At 39.3% G+C, this 20,000-nt stretch overlaps 2 protein-coding genes across 3 annotated transcripts in view; both read left to right on the top strand.

Moving 5' to 3' along the window:
- LOC143289905 (uncharacterized) overlaps positions 1-6,342 on the top strand; it is a 31,025-nt gene extending 24,683 nt beyond the window's left edge. The window contains exon 12 of the mRNA XM_076599145.1: positions 1-6,342. This exon is cut by the window's left edge and continues 1,728 nt beyond it. The gene's annotated coding sequence lies outside the window, so the exon portion shown is untranslated.
- A 2,991-nt stretch (positions 6,343-9,333) lies between these two features.
- LOC143289903 (uncharacterized) overlaps positions 9,334-20,000 on the top strand; it is a 22,028-nt gene continuing 11,361 nt past the window's right edge. The window contains exons 1-6 of one of the 2 annotated variants that reach the window (XM_076599143.1): positions 9,334-9,403; positions 9,779-10,073; positions 11,219-11,432; positions 15,615-15,727; positions 17,639-17,672; positions 19,470-19,556. In XM_076599143.1, the coding sequence (XP_076455258.1) occupies positions 10,066-10,073; positions 11,219-11,432; positions 15,615-15,727; positions 17,639-17,672; positions 19,470-19,556 (456 nt within the window). In that variant the 5' untranslated portion in view covers positions 9,334-9,403; positions 9,779-10,065. Of the gene's footprint in view, positions 10,074-11,218; positions 11,433-15,614; positions 15,728-17,638; positions 17,673-19,469; positions 19,557-20,000 lie in introns of both variants that reach the window. The other variant, XM_076599142.1, reaches the window with a different exon arrangement.

Genomic DNA, 20,000 nt, shown 5'->3' with positions numbered 1-20,000 from the left:
GTGCCTGACATGGGGTGGGGGAGGAAAGGGTTGGGTAAAAGTTGTGGAAAGAGAGGTATGGGCCCTGTCTTCAGATCCCCAGTCTTAAACCCAGTGGATGCCCCCATTGGTTGGCTGTAAAAATGCTGTGGGACCTTTAACCTTTGACCTTAATAATGTTCAGTGACTATATTATACTCATTATGAATATCTTAGGTACCCAGGTCACGCTTTATTTCCTTTTTTTTTTTTTAATAAAAAAAAAATTAACAAAGCAAATCTCTGAATTTTACTGTTATCAGTAAACAATTGTTTTGATTGAAAAAAAATAAATCTTTTGTTGATATATATGTTCCAAACATTTTGCTTGCTGGATTTGTTGAGCTCAAACTGAAGTATTGATAAAGAGAGTTCATATCATGTTCTTTATTAGCTGACGTTTAAAAAAAAAGAAATGTTTAATCTCTGCTTTGCACAGTATTTAGGGTTATTTGATTTTGAAAATTCATGTTGTTTTATGTTAGTTCTTCCAGTATCACCCTGTCTGTGAACTAACTATGTGAAAATGTTCCTGTCGGTATGTAAACTGAAAACAAAATGGATTATGTACTTCAGAAAACACATTATCTGTTGTTTTCCAATGAACCAGTATAAACATAGCTGACTGATAATGCATATCTACTATGCTGTAAACTGAAAACAAAATGGATTATGTACTTCAGAAAACACATTATCTGTTGTTTTCCAATGAACCAGTATAAACATAGCTGACTGATAATGCATATCTACTATGCTGTAAACTGAAAACAAAATGGATTATGTACTTCACAAAACACATTATCTGTTGTTTTCCAGTGAACCAGTATAAACATAGCTGACTGATAATGCATATCTACTATGCTATAAAGCATTGAGACCAACTCTTAGATTGCCCATGAAAACATGTCTGTGAACTCATCTTTGCGTATGTGCATATTACCATGTGCGCACATGTGTTGTGAATGTGTGAGTTTGTGTCTGTTTATCCTCCATTAATTCATCAATCAAACAAACAAACATCGGTTTAGTGATTCATGTAATGTAAATTATTCATTCAGTAGAATTTAATTTTTGTAAAAAGCTGAGTGATGATGCTATTTCTTTTGAACTATTGACACCGGTCATTGTCATGATACTGCCCTCCCACGCAGCTGTGGCACTTTCATAATTAGCGGCATTGAATTTGACGTTGAGTTTTTACACAGGTGTGGTACATAATGACTATAAATAATTAGCGGCATTGAATTTGACGTTGAGTTTTTACACAGGTGTGGTACATAATGACTATAAATAATTAGCGGCATTGAATTTGACGTTGAGTTTTTACACAGGTGTGGTACATAATGACTATAAATAATTAGCGGCATTGAATTTGACGTTAAGTTTTTACACAGGTGTGGTACATAATGACTATAAATAAATGGTTTGAGTGAGTCCACATGGTGGTAAGAATTTACCAAGGGAAGGAAGGAATCATCAAACCATCATCATCACAAACATTTATTTTTTCACCACAGCGTTTTGCAAGAAAACCTTATAAAAAAACCCAAAAAACAACCAGTTTAAACGATCAGAATGTAAAATATAAAAGTCTAATCCTTCAGTATGTTGCTCAAGACAGGAGAGAAAATGTACAACTTCATCAAATACAGTAACACTGCTTTATCTTATTTGATCTTGAATAAGACAGGGTGGGTGTATATACACAGTGCTTACTGCTTACCTCTCCTTGTGCCATGTAACACAGTTTCGGTTTTCAGTTTAAAGGGGGGCATCAGTAGCCGAAGGGTTAAAGCATTGGACTTCCAATCTGAGGGTCCTGAGTTTGAATCTCAGCAACAGCGCCTGATGGGTAAAGGGTGGAGGTTTCTCCGATCTCCCAGGTCAACATATGTGCAGACCTGCTAGTGCCTGAACCCCCTTCGTGCATATACACATGCAGATTAAATATGCACGTCAAAGGTCCTGTAATCCATGTCAGTGTTCGGTGGGTTATGGAGATACGAAAATGCCCAGCATGCATCAGCCACGACAGAGTCATCGGCAAGTCAATGTTGGTCGTGTAATGGAAAGATGAAAGAGGTGTCAAAGTGTGTGGACTGAGCCATATAGGCTGCACCACATCTGCTGTTTAAAAATAGGAAAGGGGGTAGGGGAGCAGATGCCTGATTGTCGCTTAAACCTAACATGTTGATCAGAGCCTAGAGCCTACCCTGTAGCAGATAAAGCTGCCTGCAGAGATCTCCTCTACTGGCTATCTTCCTGGTACAGACACTCCCTGCCAGCATCTGTTTTACTACATCTAAAGATTTGAAAATCATGAAACTTTATTATTTCCTATGTTGCGTCTGTAATAGGAAAGTACCAGGATATTTTTTTGTCGGACAATCTTATTGATCTGCCACAAGAAATTTGGATTGGTCATCTGTTGACATCTGCATAAGAATGGTTAATGATTGTTGACTGCTTTGAAAGGTCAGTTTACCCCCGAAAGCGGAGTATGGCTGCCTACATGGCGGGGTAAAAACAGTCAAATACGTAAATGCCCACTTGTGTACATACGAGTGAACGTGGGAGTTGCCGCCCACGAACGCAGAAGAAGAAGAAGAAAGGTCATTTGTCATTTGTTAACATCTGCCTAGGAATGATCATGATTGTTGAATGTACACAGGTTTTGCTTCACATTCGGAAAGAATTCTGAAGGTGTTTGGAATATGTTGATGCAAAGTGCTTGTAATGGGTTTTTTTTGTTTTGTTTTGTTTTGTTTTGTTCAGTGCATTCAATGCATTGAAAAAGCTGATAGAGCGTCTCTTCTACTCTTGTCTTTGCTGAATTACCTAAATGTTCAGTATTTTGTTTACCTAAATGCTTATGATTCAGTGGGGTTTTTTTTGTTGTTGTTAGAAGTGAACATTTTTAATCAGATTTGAAGGTTTTAAACTATGGAAGGTTTTTAAACTTTGAGTGGAAAGCTTAAAGCGGTGACTAGTTTTTTTGTTTGTTTTTTTTTGTTTGTTTTTTTAACCCTTGACTGGAAGTAGGTACTGACGTGGCGATAGCCTTGAGATGGCCTTAGTGGTGGGCGGGGCTCTAAGCACCATAATTTGATTTGATTTGTTGTTGTTGTTTTTTTAAACTTAATTCTTTCTCTTTTCACCATTGCGGTTGTTGTAATAGGTATCCTTTACATCCTAAAACATTTTTGTCTAAAGAGTTGCTGGCACTTCTTACTGCTGCCTTCACGTGATTAGTTTTGACATTAACTCTCTCCATATGAACGGCAAAAGAGACCACGTTAACAGCGTTTTATCCCAATTACCATCATCAAAATATTGCAAGCGGAACGCTCTTATACTGAAGAGGTGAATGTTGACAAAGAATACCACAGTTCTGATGACGGAAGCTAAAGGTTGGGTCATTCAGACACCCACTGGACATCCGAGGGGTCTGTGTAGAGGAGAAGAGAGGATTGGCCGTACTGAGTGAGTTAATCATAAACGGTATGTGTTTGTGGGGTTTTTTTGTGGTTTTTTTTTTTTTACATTCTGTTGTTGTCTCTTTGGTCACTTTGTATGATTTTAATATTTTGCTTTTTGTTTTCCTTCTGAATGTTAGATCCAGAATATATGTGATGTATTTTGTCTGTGAACTATTTCACTGAGTGTAAATAGCGGTCTGGGACTACTTGCAGGATGGTTGGATGCATGATTTTTCTTGCTCACAGGATGTGAGCTGGTTGTGTAAATTTGTCTGTATTCTTTGTTTCCTTTGCTCAGAATGATAGTATGGGATTGCAAAGCATACATTTCCTCTGTGTGTGTGTGTGTGTGTGTGTGTGTGTGTAAGTGAAAGTGAGAGAAAAAGAGACCATATTGTTAGTTTAGAGTAATAATCAGTGAAAGAAATTCTTGCTCAGGAGTGATGCCTTGTTTCTTTATTTTATTAATTAGCATTTATAGCTATAACTATGAAATAAATCCTTGTTCGTGAGTAGTGCCTTGTTTGTTTGTTTTATTAATAACCATTGATAGCAATAAATATGGAATATAGTAAGTCTTTGTGGGAGTTTCCACCTTTGAAAAGGAAAGAATAAGTCTGAGCTGTACAATATTTTTATTTGAAAAAGATGGTTTTCATTTTTGGTTTATGATAACTATTGGATTTAAAAAAAAAAAAAATTGAATGTATATATATTTTTTGTAACAAAAAAATCTCTATGCCTTTTGTCTGTGAAATGTGTTTTTAACAAAGGACCATATCTTTCTGTCTCACTTTCATTTTCTCATCTTTACCTCCTTTGCATTCAGGGCATTCCCAAACTTTTAAAACTAATTTCCTCTTTAATATTGTATTTCATTTTCTACGTCTCCGTTCTTCGTTTTTCTGTCATTTTTTCCCCCCTTCTCTTTCTCAGGTAAATGAAAGTTAACATTTTCACTGATTCTGGTCTTTTCTTTTTTTAATGTATTTTATTTCATTTTATCATTTTTGTTTGTTTAATGTTATTTTATGTTTTGTTTTATTTCATTTCATTTTTTTTTTTTTTTTTTTAATGTCGGGGGGTGCAGGGGGGAGGTGCGGAGGGGGTTTGGGGGTCGGGAGGGGGTGGGGTTGGGGGTGGGAGGGGGGTTGATGGGTGGGTGGGGGGGCTTATGGCTATTTGATTTTGTGATCATCTTTTAACCCCCTGTGCAATAATAAACTGAACAGCTGGGTATATTCAGCTCAAAGAGGTAATGTGATCAGTATGTGAAAGGACTTTTCGGGTTGCAGAAGAGGCAGACTTACATCAGAACTGAATCATTTTCAGGCAGAATGTTTGTAAGGACTCGGTGATTTGGAGCTGATGTCTGAGAAACAATTACTGCAAGGTCATTGGTGAAATGTAAAAAAAAAAAAAAAAAAAAAAAGAAATGGCCCACTGTGTGTAACAATTTTATATTGTTTTAATCTTTCTTCTTTTTAAAAAATTTTTTTTTCTTTGTTTTATCTTAACCCATACAGTGCAGAGAACTGTGGCTTTATATTAAGCCGTGATATAATTTGTGAACAGTTTGGGCTGGATAAAGACAATATATATATATTTTTTTTCACATTTTGTTGTCACTGTACATACAAGTATTCATATACTGATAGTATTTCCATTAGGGTGTCAGTGATGGTGCACAATATATGTTGAAATATTTTTTGGCTCAGATATTCTTAACAGTCATTCATGTTTCACATAATCTGCTGAACAGTTTCATTATGGTTACAGGCTTGTGCATACATGCTACTCAAAAGCATGCGTGTGATAACTCACAGACACACACACATACATGCATACACATGTGTGCACACACACATACACTTGACACACACACACAAGCTGAATACAAATTTACAGATCTTGAAACCTCAGTTATGACTTATTCTTTTTACAACATCTTCCACCCACGCACATCCCCGGGCATTCCCCCCCCCCCACCCCACCCCCCTCAGCCCCCTCACTCCCCTCGCACACATGCTGAATGCAAATTTACAGATGTTTAGTGTAAAAAGTGATTTATTCTTTTTGCCACAAACACACATATTTGCAGAGTTCAATGCCAGTTTACAAATGTTGACCATGAATTGTGATTTATTCTTTCCATTTTTAAAAGTACTGGTATATTTTTTGCTTTTTTTCCCCCATGTAAATCTAGCATTTTTCATTTTGCTTTGCATCTGAAGTATATAATATCAATTTGCCTTGTTGTTGTTGTTATCAGTATGACTCTGTAAAAGCCTGTCAGAATGTAATTGTTTAAAATGCAAGTATGTGGAGACTGAACAGTTAAACCTGATGTGCTCCAATTAATTTCTTAAGAGCCTTCCATATATATATTCATGAAATGTAAACTATATATATATACATACTGCTGAGAGAGTTTTCTTTTCTTTTTTTTAATTTAATTTTAAAATTTTTTTTATAGAAAACTGTGGTGGAAATGTATAAATGCTCTGTACATACATATGCTCTAGTATTTACATAAACTTGAATGCACACATACACACACACAGGAAAATGTTTGCTTTGAAAATATTACATGCGGTCTTCTATGCACACATTGAATGGCATGAATTTAAACCCGAAAGCAGCAGTAACCTGTGCATTTTTTAACTTTTCTTCTGGAAATTTTTCTGTACTCAGTGAGGTTATGCAAGCAGACACTATGTACAATATTGTTAAAAATGTTATGCAAGCAGACACTATGCACATTTTTGTTAAAAATGTTAATGATGACTATAAATAGTTGCATTTACAGCTATTTTTCTTTACAATAAAGCAGCTTTTACATCATTGTGTGTGTGTGTGTGTTCTTATGTGTATATACATGTGCAAATGTGTGAAAATATTTCATGACTTCATTCTGAAGTACGCACATGCATGCCCACACCCACACAACCACAACCCACACAAGCACACACATGCACTGCTTGTTTGTGCATAGTAGGTCATTCTAAATATATATATATATATATATATACAGTAAAAAAAAAACAAAAACACAAACTTTCTTTGTAAATACTACAAGCTCCCTATCTCAGAAGTTTATGAGTCTGGATTATGATGATGATGATTATTATTATATTATTATTTGATTATAGTGGAGAGTGTCTTGCTCAAGTGATCCCAACTCTCTGAGCCAAGAGGGTTTTAGGACAGTCAGCGTTAGGATGGTTCCCAAAGGCCAACTCGCCCCTAAGGCTGTAGCACTTCAAGCCAGTGCTATATCTTGCCTCCTGATTTTAGAGTTAGAGTCCTTCACAAAAGACTAAGCTGTGAATGAATTTCCATTGCAGTGGCCGTGGAGAAACCATTGGTCAGACAGCTCTCACTTTGCTGTTGGCCCAACTGTAAGCTTTTGTTAATATGATTATCTGATACAAGCTGAGCGTTGTCATATGTGGCAGCTGAATGTGTGCAGTTAAAGTGGTTACACAGCAGTTCTCCATGCATCTTTGGGCAAGTGACATGCATATAATTTATTTACACCGTGGCTGCTTCGCCACACAGGTAAGTGGAGATATTGTCCGTGAGACTATTGTGGAGCTTTCCAAGGTCACATGCAAATCTGGGGTCATTAGTCCCAAAGATTGTAATGCAGCTTTCTGGGGTCATCTGCAAATAAGAAATCATAAGTCCCCGAGACTGTAATGGAGCGTTCCAATGTCAGATGCAAATAAGGGGTCGTTAGTCCATGAGACCATAATGGAGATTTTCTGAGGTCACATGCAAATAAGGGGTTAATAGTTCCTAAATAATAATGGAGCTTTTTGGGGGGCTATGTATGTAAATAAGGCAAGGGGTTGGAGGAGTGTAAATTCATCTTAATGACTCACTGACAGCCTCCAAAAAGGAGAAATATTCCCGATGTTGTGTTACACATGAAGCGGTTATCGAGACTTTATCGTCAGGCGCCTGAGACTTAATCGTCATGCAGGTGCATGAAGAAAAAGAGTGTCGACGGAAACCAACATCTACTTCATGTGCTTTGTTCGTGCCCATCATTTCCTGGAAATCAACTGAACCGTCTTCACGCACACACACACACACACACACACAGCAACGATGCTGCAGTCCTGAGCAAATCCAAGACCAGATAGCCAAGTAGGAGATGTGTGACAACATGAAATTCCACCCCGAGAAGTGCTGCGTACTATCCGTTACACGAAGCCGAAGTCCAAACAACTTTCAATATACCCTGCACAACAATGCCCTGTCTAGACTATGTACAGGCTAGATGCTGCATATTATCCGTTACACGAAGCCAAAGATTATCAATAGAGCTGAGTCCATCCAGAAGCGCTCTGTCAGATTCAGTCTTGGTCTTTCGAGCGTCAGCATTCCTAGCTGAAGCAACCATCTATTCAGTAACACAGAATTTCGGACCAGAGTCACAATTCTCTACAACTGAAATCCACAACGCCCTGGTCCGCACTGATCAGCAATAACTTCCTGAATCCACGCCTCATGCCCTCATCAAGTCCGGCACCAGCATAGCCAAGCCTTGCGACTCGATCCAGTCTTCAGCAGCTGCCTGCAGGAAGTTCTCCTTCTGCCCCTGTATACCGTCATCGACTTGAACGCCCTAACAGGAAACAGTGTCTGCTCCCACCCTGGAGACCTTTAGGCTCGGGTTGTTGCGGCACTCATGTAAAGCATCACCCTTCCCTCCCACCCCTGGAATCTGGAACGATACATTGCAGGAAGCTTTGCAGATTATCGTCGCAACGGGTGATGGGAGAGCATATGGCTTTGATTGGTCTATGAATCTATCTATTTTTGTTTTAAGCTCAAATTGTCCTCATCGATATATAAGTTCACTTAAAATTCTACTTCAACTGACACAGTTGATCTCAAGTTGTTCTCCAAGATGTCCTGGTTTAGCACTGTCTCCCTAGCAGGGTGGGCTGGGGGTGGGAGTGGGGGTGGGGGTCTACTGCCCCTTCCCATCTAATCCCCCACCCCGACCCCCGACCCCGCCTCCGCTGCGTCACCACACCCATCTCTCCCCATCCCCATACTGCATGCTGGCTGGGAAATCTATGGAAGAAGAACTGAAGAAGAAGAGAGAGAGAGAGAGAGAGAGTTGTTGTTTTGAAATGTGACCGAATTTTTCATCAACTGAACGAACGTTACCCAAGAAACATAATATTTCATGCCTGTCGGGAAGATATAATTTGTTGGAACAAAAACAACTACCGACTCTAAATTGGTAGCAACAGCAGTAACGACTGGAAATAGAATATGCCTGGAGGCCTGTTCAGCGTGTGTTCTGTTTGCGTCTATATCGAAACTACACAGTGATAGCTGGTAATTTCTATCGGTGCGCATTAGATATGTACGCCGCAGGAAAATCATTTAGCACCACTGATATTAATTCATCAAGATCCACATTTTTTTTCTTCTAAAATATCACATTATTTCGTCGTTTCTGTTAAGAAGAAGAAGAGTTCTAACTGTGTACTAAGTCGTTGAGCGCTTTTATAAATTTTATTTATCTATTTCTATCTCTATTTTCAAAACTTACTTGCTGAGAGCACAAATGAACTTATCTACTTGCTGGGTGCACAAATGAATTTATTATAAACAGACAACGAAGTAACAAGCCAGCCAGCATTTACTTTTTCTGTTTCGAATTTCTGTTGATGAGCAGCGTCTAAGGTTGGTATATTGATCTTTCCCGAGCCTCTCGGTCACTGCAAGCAGCCAGGCGACCCACTATTGCTTTGCACACGTAACCCTGCACGCAAACCACACTGCAGCAAACTTACGTCCCTTTGAGAAATGACATTAAGTGTCGGGGGACTGTCACCACGAACGTGTATTGTCTGCATTTTCTGGCAATATTGCGAATGGTGCGCGGTACTCTGCTGTGTCCTTCTTGTGTGTTCCGTTCCGTTGATATTCTCTCACGGACTGCTGGCTGCTATTATAAAACAGTCGTTTGTGTTATGGTTATGGTTGCGATTACTGAATAAGGTTCAGCCTGCACAGTTTGTGGGTTCATCACTTTAATTCTCTGTGCATGAGTCCTGGCTTAGAGGATTTTTTAAAAAGTGTTTCTATGTAAATTATCAGTGCATATACCGCAGCATAACCAACTCCCGACCGAACGTATCATACTGTTTGCGTTTGATGCAGAATGGCGAATCACAGACATCAGCAACCTGCAATAAACATATTCCATAAAACTGCGTTGATTGTTTAAATAATCTTTAATCGTTCAACAGCACACGTGGATTTTCAAGTACAAGCAGTGACAAAAGAGCACCAACAAGCTTAAAGCCTATGGTATGCTTGCACGTTGCATTTCAGTTTCACAACGTGACGGCTGATGACGGAACCATAGTCTATTTAAGTAGTGAGGGTGGCACTTCATCAGTTGACTATTGCTGTGTTTTTTTTGGACGAGTCTCTGAACACTCGTGAGGCAAGCTGTGGTTTATTCAGTTGTGGTAGACTGCTGATCAGCGGGTCACTGAACCGTGACACTTGGTTTGTTTGCTGTTTTCTCATCATGGCTGGGTGAGTACGTAGGTATATATATATATATATATATATATATATATATTCCAAGTTTTTTTCTCCATATTATTGCATGGTCTTCCCTTCATGTGTATTGTATTGTATTGTATTGTATTGTTATGTGTGGTGTTGTGTTCTTGTTGTGTTGTGTTGTGCTGAACTGTACTGTATTGCGTTGCATTGTATTGTACCTGTGTTGTACAGTATTGTCTAGTCTTGCATTATCACAACAGTCTTCTTTGTGTTAAATTCGGCCTACTCTCCGTCCCAAGGGAGAGGCGCTTGTTTTTGACATCATTGCCATAGCGACTATACATGGCTGAGTCACTTAATCATAAATATTATATTGTTTTAACATATCATTATGAAAGCTTATATAGCGCCTGCCTTCCATCAGACACCAAACTCTAAGCACTAGTTACAAACACGGAGTCATTTGCCCAACAGCCGGGCTGCCTACCTGGGTAGAGACGACTGACAAAATGCATTCCAGCTGGCATGACTCATCATGGATTTATTTCCCGTGTCATCTTCTCCCCCGATTCATTTTTGAAAAGAGTTAGTGTAAAACCATTTCGTGTCAGAGGAGTTGTTCATCTACCCCTGTTTTTCTGTACTACCTTGTTAAATGCTTCAGGTGTGTGTTCGTTTGATCTTACACTAGCCTCTCGGTCTCATTTTTCATTGTATTTTCCCCAAAGGTGATGAATTTGCCACCACCACCCCTGAAAAAAAAACCCACAAAACAAACAAACAAACAAACAAAAACCACCTATCTGCCAAAAATGAATTACGTTACGAATATACCAGGGTATGGTAACAATATTCACTTCTTTATAGTGTTGCGAAAGTGTGTGATCACGAATAATGGTCTCTCTTTTTGAAGTGAAGTGTAGTATTTGACCCAAATCCGGTTTTTCTAAGGCTTCGTATTATATTAACAATGGTATCCTTTTTGAAGTGAAGTGTATTATTTGAATCAAATCCGGTTTCTAAGGTTTCGTAAAATATTATATTATATTATATTATATTATATTATATTATATTATATTAACAATATAGCTCAGTGTTATTATGTAAGCATATTTTGGCGTAAACTTTTTGTGGCAATAACAAAAAGTACCCACCTTTCTTTCTGCACACAGTACCACACAAGGCCCAGAACCGGGCAATGACAAGATCACCACAGGCTACACAGTGTTCACCAGCCAGGAGCCGTTTCACATGAAGTACAACAACGGCGTACTGCCAGAACTGCACGTGGCCTACGAGACCTGGGGCACGCTGAACGAGGACCGCTCCAACGCTGTGCTGGTCCACGCTGGGTTTTCTCTTAGTTCCCACGCCAAGAGCCACCCGGTAAGCCGAGAGCCACCCGCGGTTAGCCAAGAGCCACCCACCCGGTAAGCCAAGAGCCACTCACCCGGTAAGCAAAGAGCCACCCTGTAAGCCAAGAGCCACCCACCCGGTAAGCCAAGAGCCACCCGGTAAGCAAAGAGCCACCCGGTAAGCCAAGAGCCACCCGCGGTAAACCAAGTCCCACCATGTGAGCCAAGTGCCACCCGGTAAGCCAAGTGCCACCCGCGGTAAGCCAAGAGCCACGCGCGGTAAACCAAATCCCCCCGGTAAGCCAAGAGCCACCGGTAAGCCAAGTGCCACCTGGTAAGCCACCCGGTAAGCCAAGATCCACCTGCGGTAAACCAAGTGCCACCCGGTAAGCCAAGAGCCACCCGCGGTAAACCAAGAGCCACCCGTGGTAAGACCCGTGGTAAACCAAGTCCCACCCGGTAAGCCAAGAGCCACCCGTGGTAAACCAAGTCCCACCCGGTAAGCCAAGAGCCACCCCGTAAGATTCTGGTGGTGCTATCAGGCAGATTGTGGTGTGATTTATCAGGCAAGAGTTCGTGATGTTGTTTGGTGGATTTTAGTGATATCAAGTAAGATATTTGTGATATCTAATGTGGAGTTATGGCCTAGAGGTAACGCGTCTGCCTTGGAATTGAGAGAATCTGAACGCGGTGGTTCGAATCACGACTCAGCCGCCGATATTTTCTCCCCCTCCTCTAGACCTTGAGTGGTGGTCTGGACGCTAGTCATTCGGATGAAACGATAAACCGAGGTCCCGTGTGCAGCATGCACTTAGCGCACGTAAAAGAACCCACAAAAGGGTTGTTCCTGGCAAAATTCTGTAGAAAAATCCACTTTGATAGGAAAAACAAATAAAACTGCATGCAGGAAAAAATACAAAAAAAAAGAAGAAAAAAAAGGGGGTGGCGCTGTGGTGTAGCGACGCGCTCTCCCTGGGCAGAGCAGCCCGAATTTTACACAGAGAAATTCGTTGTGACAAAACAAACAAACAAACAAAACGAAAACAAAACAAAACCCCCCAAAAAAAGAAAGAAAAAAGAGAGGTATACAAATATCATCAAGTAAGATTTCTGTGGTGTCATTTTAGATTTCAGTGATGTTCTCAGGTAAGACTTCGATGGCGTTACCAAGTAGATTTTAGTGAAATTATCAGGCAAGATATTAATGATATTGTCATGTAAGATTCCTAAGGTGTTATCAGATAGATTTTAGTGATGTTATCAAGAAGATTTTGATGGTGTCATTGGGCAGATTTTAGTTATATCATTCAGCAAGATTACGGTCTTGTTTGGAGAGATTTCGATGGTTGGTATCATTATGTAAATTTTAATAATATCGTAAGGTAAGGTGTTGTCGATGCAGTCAGGCAGGGTTTTCTCTCTTTGAACCGCTTTCTATGAACTTGTGGGTCAAAATGATGTTCCTGGATGTCTAGAGACGAAAATAATAAAATCCTGTTGATGTTTGCAGATAAGATTGTGATGCTGTAATCGTGTAAATAAGATTTTGTTGAAATCATCAGGTAAGATTTTGATGTCAAGTAAGATTTCGTCGGCTTATCAGGTAATATTTTGATGATGTCAGGAAATTTTTCTACGATGTCATCATGTTAAAATTTTGATGTTGTCATCAAGTACCATTTTGATCATGTCAGGTGAGAGTTTAATGATGTCATGGGGTAAGATTCTGCTAAACTCATCGAGTGAGACTTTGTTGATGTTATCAGGTAAGACTTTGATGACGTTATTGTTGCCATGTTGATGAAGAATCGTCTTCATCTATGTGTCTATACGGCTGCTTAAAGAGTCTTGATTAGTATCAACATCATAGTTAGGAGACCTAGGACATTTTACCTATATCTGTATGAATAATAATAGGTTTTCAAATCTCCAAGAGCATTATTTCTGACAAATCGTCGGATTTTTTGTGGTGCTCTTAATACTGGTATCTTGATTTTGGAGGAAATTCTTAATGTGTGAGTCTAATCATTGTGTGCGAGGGGTGTAAAATCAGAATGTATGATCCATGAGATTCGATAATTAGCTGTGAAGAAAATAAAAGCTCGAATCTCCAGGAGCTCAGAATTCTGAGTAGTGCTCAGGTAAGATGGAGGTGATGTTCTGGCTACTGTTTATCTTGATTTAACTCACTCAGTACGGCCAGTCCTCTCTTCTCCTCTACACAGAACCCTCGGATGTCCAGTGGGTGTGTGAATGACCCAACCTTTAGCTTCCGTCGTCAGAATTGTGGTATTCTTTGTCAACATTCACCTCTTCAGTATAAGAGCCTTCCACTTGCAATATTTTGATGATGGTAATTGGGGAGAAACGCTGTTAACGTCGTCTCTTTCGCCGTTCGTATGGAAAGAGTTAAAGAGTCTTGATTAGTATCAACATCATAGTATGAATAATAATAGGTTTTCAAATCTCCAAGAGCATTATTTCTGACAAATCGTCGGATTTTTTGTGGTGCTCTTAATACTGGTATCTTGATTTTGGAGGAAATTCTTAATGTGTGAGTCTAATCATTGTGTGCGAGGGGTGTAAAATCAGAATGTATGATCCATGAGATTCGATAATTAGCTGTGAAGAAAATAAAAGCTCGAATCTCCAGGAGCTCAGAATTCTGAGTAGTGCTCAGGTAAGATGGAGGTGATGTTCTGGGTACTATTTATCTTGATTTAAACGGGTGTGTGGCTGTGTATGAGAATAAGGTTTTCGTGATAGTTCGGTGACCCAGGAGATTAAGAAATAGTCCTGTGGGTAACAAAAGGAGCTTCTGGATAGGCGTTAGGTTGCTGTTACCTTGATTTTGAAGATGTCTTAATGTGCCTTTTGTTTCCCTGTGTGTGTGTGTGTGTGTGTGTGTGTGTGTGTGTGTGTGTGTGTGTGTGTGTGTGTGTGTAAGGTATAGAAAGTACCCACATCAAATGGGTGACCAAGGACATTTGACTTATAGCTCTATGGATAACAAAGGCCAAATCTGCAGGAATATCGAAGTCTATATAGTCGTCAAGTAAGATTTGGAGAATGTTCTTCAGAACTATTACCTTGTCGATTTTCAAAGACGTCTTCGCGTAGTACTCTAAAAGTAACATAGAAGAGGTATAAAGTATTCAATTGAAAGCTTGGTTATTTTGACCTATAGCCATACGGAAAAGAAGATTTCAGACTCTAAAAATAAATAGATGAAATTAAACACGAACCCACTGATTTTGATAATTCTGATGTGTAAGCATTTAGCCTCCATATCACAAGAAATGGGACATTTTATAAATTGAATTTGGGTTGTTGTTTTTCATTAAATAAGTCAGAACAGACATATCATTGTATTTTCAGGGCTTTTAAAGAAATCAATCAAATTAGCGACCATTTTAACGCAGTCTCTTTGGAATTGTAACATTTCAGTCACTCTCTTGGTGACACTTCCAAGACATTAATCAATTTAACAAATTTAACAACCATTTTAACGCAGTCCCTTTGGAATTTCAACATTTCAGTCACTCTCTTGGTGACACTTCCAAGATATCAATCAAATGAGCAAAATTAACAACCATTTTAAAGCAGTCTCGTTGGAATTTTCATATTTCAGTTACTCTTTTGGTCTCACTTTTCCAGGACCAACCAAATTAACAAAACTGACAACCATTTTAACGCAGTCCCGTTGGAATTTCAACATTTCAGTCACTCTCTTGGTGACACTTCCAAGACATCAATCAATTGAGCAAAATTAACAGCCATTTTAACGCAGTCCCTTTGGAATTTCAACATTTCAGTTACTCTCTTGGTGACACTTCCAAGACATTAATCAATTTAACAAAACTGACAACCATTTTAACGCAGTCCCTTTGGAATTTCAACATTTCAGTCACTCTCTTGGTGACACTTCCAAGACATTAATCAAATAAACAAAATTAACAACCATTTTAACGCAGTCCCTTTGGAATTTCAACATTCCAGTCACTCTCTTGGTAACACTTCCAAGATATCAATCAAAAAATGAGCAAAATTAACCACCATTTTTACGCAGTCCCTTTGGAATTTCAACATTCCAGTCACTCTCTTGGTAACACTTCCAAGATATCAATCAAAAAATGAGCAAAATTAACAACCATTTTTACGCAGTCCCTTTGGAATTTCAACATTCCAGTCACTCTCTTGGTGACACTTCCAGGAGGACCCCCGTCCAGGTTGGTGGGAGAAGTTTGTGGGACCAGGGAGTGCCGTGGACACGTCCAAGTTCTTCGTCATCTGTAACAACAATCTGGGAGGCTGCTACGGATCCTCGTTTGTATACCTTCATTTACCTGTTTAGTTAGTTAGCTAGCTGGTTAGTTAGTTAGTTAGTTACTGATTTCTTTCTTCTTTATTCATTATCTATCTATTCATTATATATATATATATATATATATATATATATATATATATATATATATTTCAAATTAATCAGTTTATTTATTCATTTGTTTATTTATGTATTTGTCTGTTTCTTTATTTATTCATACGATTTTTACTTGTTTGTATTCTGTTTAATGTCACGTCACACATACTTATGATTATAGCTTGACTGATTGATTGATTCATTGATTATTAATTTGTTCTTTCATCTTTTGTTTGTTTGTTTGTTTTTCATACGATTTTTTCTTCTTCTTTTTTTTTCTTGAATGTCCCGTCACACATACAGATGATCACAGTGTTGTATATATTGCTGTTGTGTGTATGTCTGTTGTATGTATGTGTATGATGGTCTAGAAACGATATGTGGTGAAAAACGGAGCCATCCATTTCAATGTTCATTTTTGACTAGTAGGCAAAGGCACAGAGTGACTACGAAGGTAAATTCAAAAGCCTGACATACCACCACATGCTCCCAACATTAATCCTTTCACCGCCAAGCTCGCATTTATGCACAGGCCTGGTAGAGGACCCATGTCACTGAAAGGTGACCATTCATTGGTCTGTTATCCATGAACCTACTGCTCTTAATGTTCGGTGGTAGGATAAACCATATTTTCTATACATCGCAGGGGGAATCCCCAGCTGTTCTTAGCCACTGTCTTTTCTGTGTTTATACGAGGGTCATTCAATAAATAAGGTGAATTTTTCGGTATAAGGACTTCTAATACAGATAGAAGCTTACTTCTTTTTTTTTTCAACGTAGTCTCCCAGCACTGTCACACACTTTTCCCATCTGTGCACAAGCTTCCGTATTCCCTCAGCGTAAAAATCTTTGGACTGATGTCTCAGCCAATCGCTCACAACACTTTTGACTTCATCGTCACTTTCAAACTTCGTGCCTCTCGTGAACGCTTTCAAGGGACCAAACAGGTGAAAGTCTGAAGGGGCAAGGTCTGGGCTGTAAGGGGGATGAGGGAGCAGTTCCCAGCCCAGCTCGTTGATGGTCTGCACCGTTCGGGCTGCTGTGTGAGGCCTTGCATCTTTGACACCCACCGGCAGCTGACCTTCGAGTAGCCAAGGTCATCATGGACAATTTTGTGTGCTGTCCCAACAGATAAGCTCAAAGTCCTTGCAATGTCATCCACTGTCACCCTTCTGTCAGACTGAATGAGGTCATTGACTGATTCGATCACCTCAGGAGACCTCACTTCTGTAGGCCTTCCAGGCCTGTCTTCATCCTCAACACTGCTCCGTCCTTCTTTAAACAATTTAGCCCACTTGTAGACATTTTTTCGGCTGAAACATGTGGCACCATACACAGTTGACATTCTCCTATGAATTTCAACTGGTTTGCACCCTTCAGCAACCAAAAACTTGATAACTGACCGCTGTTCAATCCTGGAGCATGCTTCTTGGTCGGCCATCTTTGTTAATCGCCAAAACTCTCAAAGTTTTTTTTAATCTGCAAAACAAATTAAATCCATGTGAAAAAGAAGTAAAACAAAAAAAAAAGAAAGAAAAAAAAAGTAAGCTTCTATCTGTATTAGAAGTCCTTATACCGAAAAATTCACCTTATTTATTGAATGACCCTCGTAGTACAAGGGAATTTTGTGCTCTGAATTGACTGGTGGTGAAAGGGTTAAGTCCAGCGAGAAACTGTCCTTTAATTAGACATCAAACAGACATTACATCATTGAAATTAATTATTGTGCAACCTGACTTTAAAAATGATTGTCAGTAATATGATATTGAAGGGTCTCTTTCTTCTTCTTTTTTTTCTCTCTTTCTCGCTTTCTGAAGGGGTCCATCATCTATAGATCCACTCACGGGAAAGGTAGGTCGATCAGTGTGTGTTTTATTCATGTTAGGCCAAAACCAGACAGTTCTTTTTTCTCCCCCTTTTCTTTATTTCGGTCCTTTTTTTTTTCTTTTCTTTTGTTTCATTTTCGGTCCTTTTTTCTTTCTATCTTTCTTTTCATTTTCGTGTTTTAAAAGCGCAAATTTGGTGTATTAGTGCATTGCACAGTTGCTTTATTTATGTTGTAATGTATTTACTTTTTTTCACAGTAGATTTCATTGTGTGAAATTCGGACTGCTCTCCCATGCGGAAAGTATGTCGTAACCAAATTGCAGTGGAACCCTTTTCTGCTTCCCTGTGTATTTCTCATTTCTTCTATCATAGTAGATGTTTTTTTTTACGGAACTGTGCCGCGATTTCAAGCCTAAAAACGGAACAAGTCCAGTATTGATGAAAACGGCACACACTACAATGATATCGTAGTTGTGTCAAGGCGTCTGAAAATCGTGTGGAATGCCTGTTGTGGTGATTCTTCTCTTTAACAAGATTGGTGGGGTGGTTTTTTTTTGTTTGTTTTTTGTGTTTTTTTGTGTGGTAATGAATGTCTTTTAACTCTTAACTTAGCCATTCCTGGATCTGAACTTCCATACTCGTTCAAACGCAGACAGAATACTCCAGACGCTTCCTTTTCGCAGACGGTACAACTGTCACAGTATACACACAGCAGATCGAAAACATCACACACACACACACACACACACACACACACACACACACACACACACACACACACACACAGCAGATCGAAAACATCATGATATGGTAGCTCGTGAACCGCTTTCCAGAGAATTGTATTGTATCGGGTTGGGTTGGGTTGGGTTGGGTTGAGTTGGACTGTATTGTTTTGCATTGCATTGCACGGCTGCACTGCGATGTATTGTGGTGTGGTGCGTTTCAGTTTCAGTTTCAGTAGCTCAAGGAGGCGTCACTGCGTTCGGACAAAACCATATACGCTACACCACATCTGCCAAGCAGATGCCTGACCAGCAGCGTAACCCAACGCGCTTAGTCAGGCCTTGAGAACACACACACAAAAAACAAAAAAACAAAAAAAAAAACAAAAAAAAACCAAAACAACGGGGGAATAAATAATAGATAAGCTTGCATAAATAAATAAATAAATAAATAATAATTATAACATAGAAAAAGGTAGTAGTAATAATATTAGTAATACTAATAAAATGATAATAATAAAACATAAATAAATAAATAAATAAGACAACAATGGTGATAAATAAGCAAATAAATGTAAAATATGAAGACACACATTCACACATACACCCACACATGCATAACAGAAATGCACCAGACATGCAGTTTCACATATATGAAAGCACAGTCAAATACATATAAACGTACATGAGCTCCAACACACACACACACACACGCATTACCGTGCACCTCCTCCTGTGGGGCAGTGAAGTGTAATGTAGTGTAGTGTAGTGCATTGCATTGCAGTCCATTGCATTACATTGTAATGCTTTTGCTGCAACTGATTTCTCACACACTGTCCTGAATGGGGAAGGCAGAGAGGAAAAGGACAGGGTGGGAGGTGGCGTTAAGGGGAGAGGGGTGGTGGTAGTGGTGGGGTGGGGGGGGGGTTACCATGTGTCTGATTTTTTTTTGTGTGTGTGTGCCCCCGATCGAGTAGGTCCCACATCTCTCTCCCTCTCTCTCTCTCGCTTATAAACTGCCATCATCAGATGTCCAGGTATTGTATTTGGCAGAATCATGAAACCTATCGTTTTATCTTCATCATGTGTATTCTGACAGCCGTTTGCCACGACCTTTCCCATCGTCAGTGTGACGGACATGGTCCACGCTCAGTTCCGTCTTCTGGATCACCTGGGTATTCAGAAGGTAGGATATCGCGCTCGCACACACACACACACACACACACACACACACACACACACACACACACACACACACACACACACACACAGAAATAAATAAATGAATATATATATATTCCTCTTAATATACCTACGTCTTTCCTAAGTTATTCTGAAATAATGGAAGGTTTGTTTAGTTGTTACCTGCACTTGTTTCCCTCCACTATTATGTTGTACGAAATGTGTGTCTATCTATCTGTCTGTCTATCTGTCTATCTATCTATCTATCTGTCTGTCTATCTGTCTGTCTGTCTGTCTACACATACATGCAAGTGTGTCTATCTATCTATCTGTCTGTCTGTCTACACATACACGCACACACACACACACACACACACACACACACACACACACACACACATATATATATATATATGCATTGATAGACAGATATGTGTGTGTGCGTGCG

The sequence above is a fragment of the Babylonia areolata genome, chromosome 14, assembly GCF_041734735.1.
Source record: "Babylonia areolata isolate BAREFJ2019XMU chromosome 14, ASM4173473v1, whole genome shotgun sequence".
NCBI lineage: Eukaryota > Metazoa > Mollusca > Gastropoda > Neogastropoda > Buccinidae > Babylonia > Babylonia areolata.
Note: the sequence above shows the minus strand (reverse complement) of the source record. Positions and strands in the feature narration are given on the sequence as shown.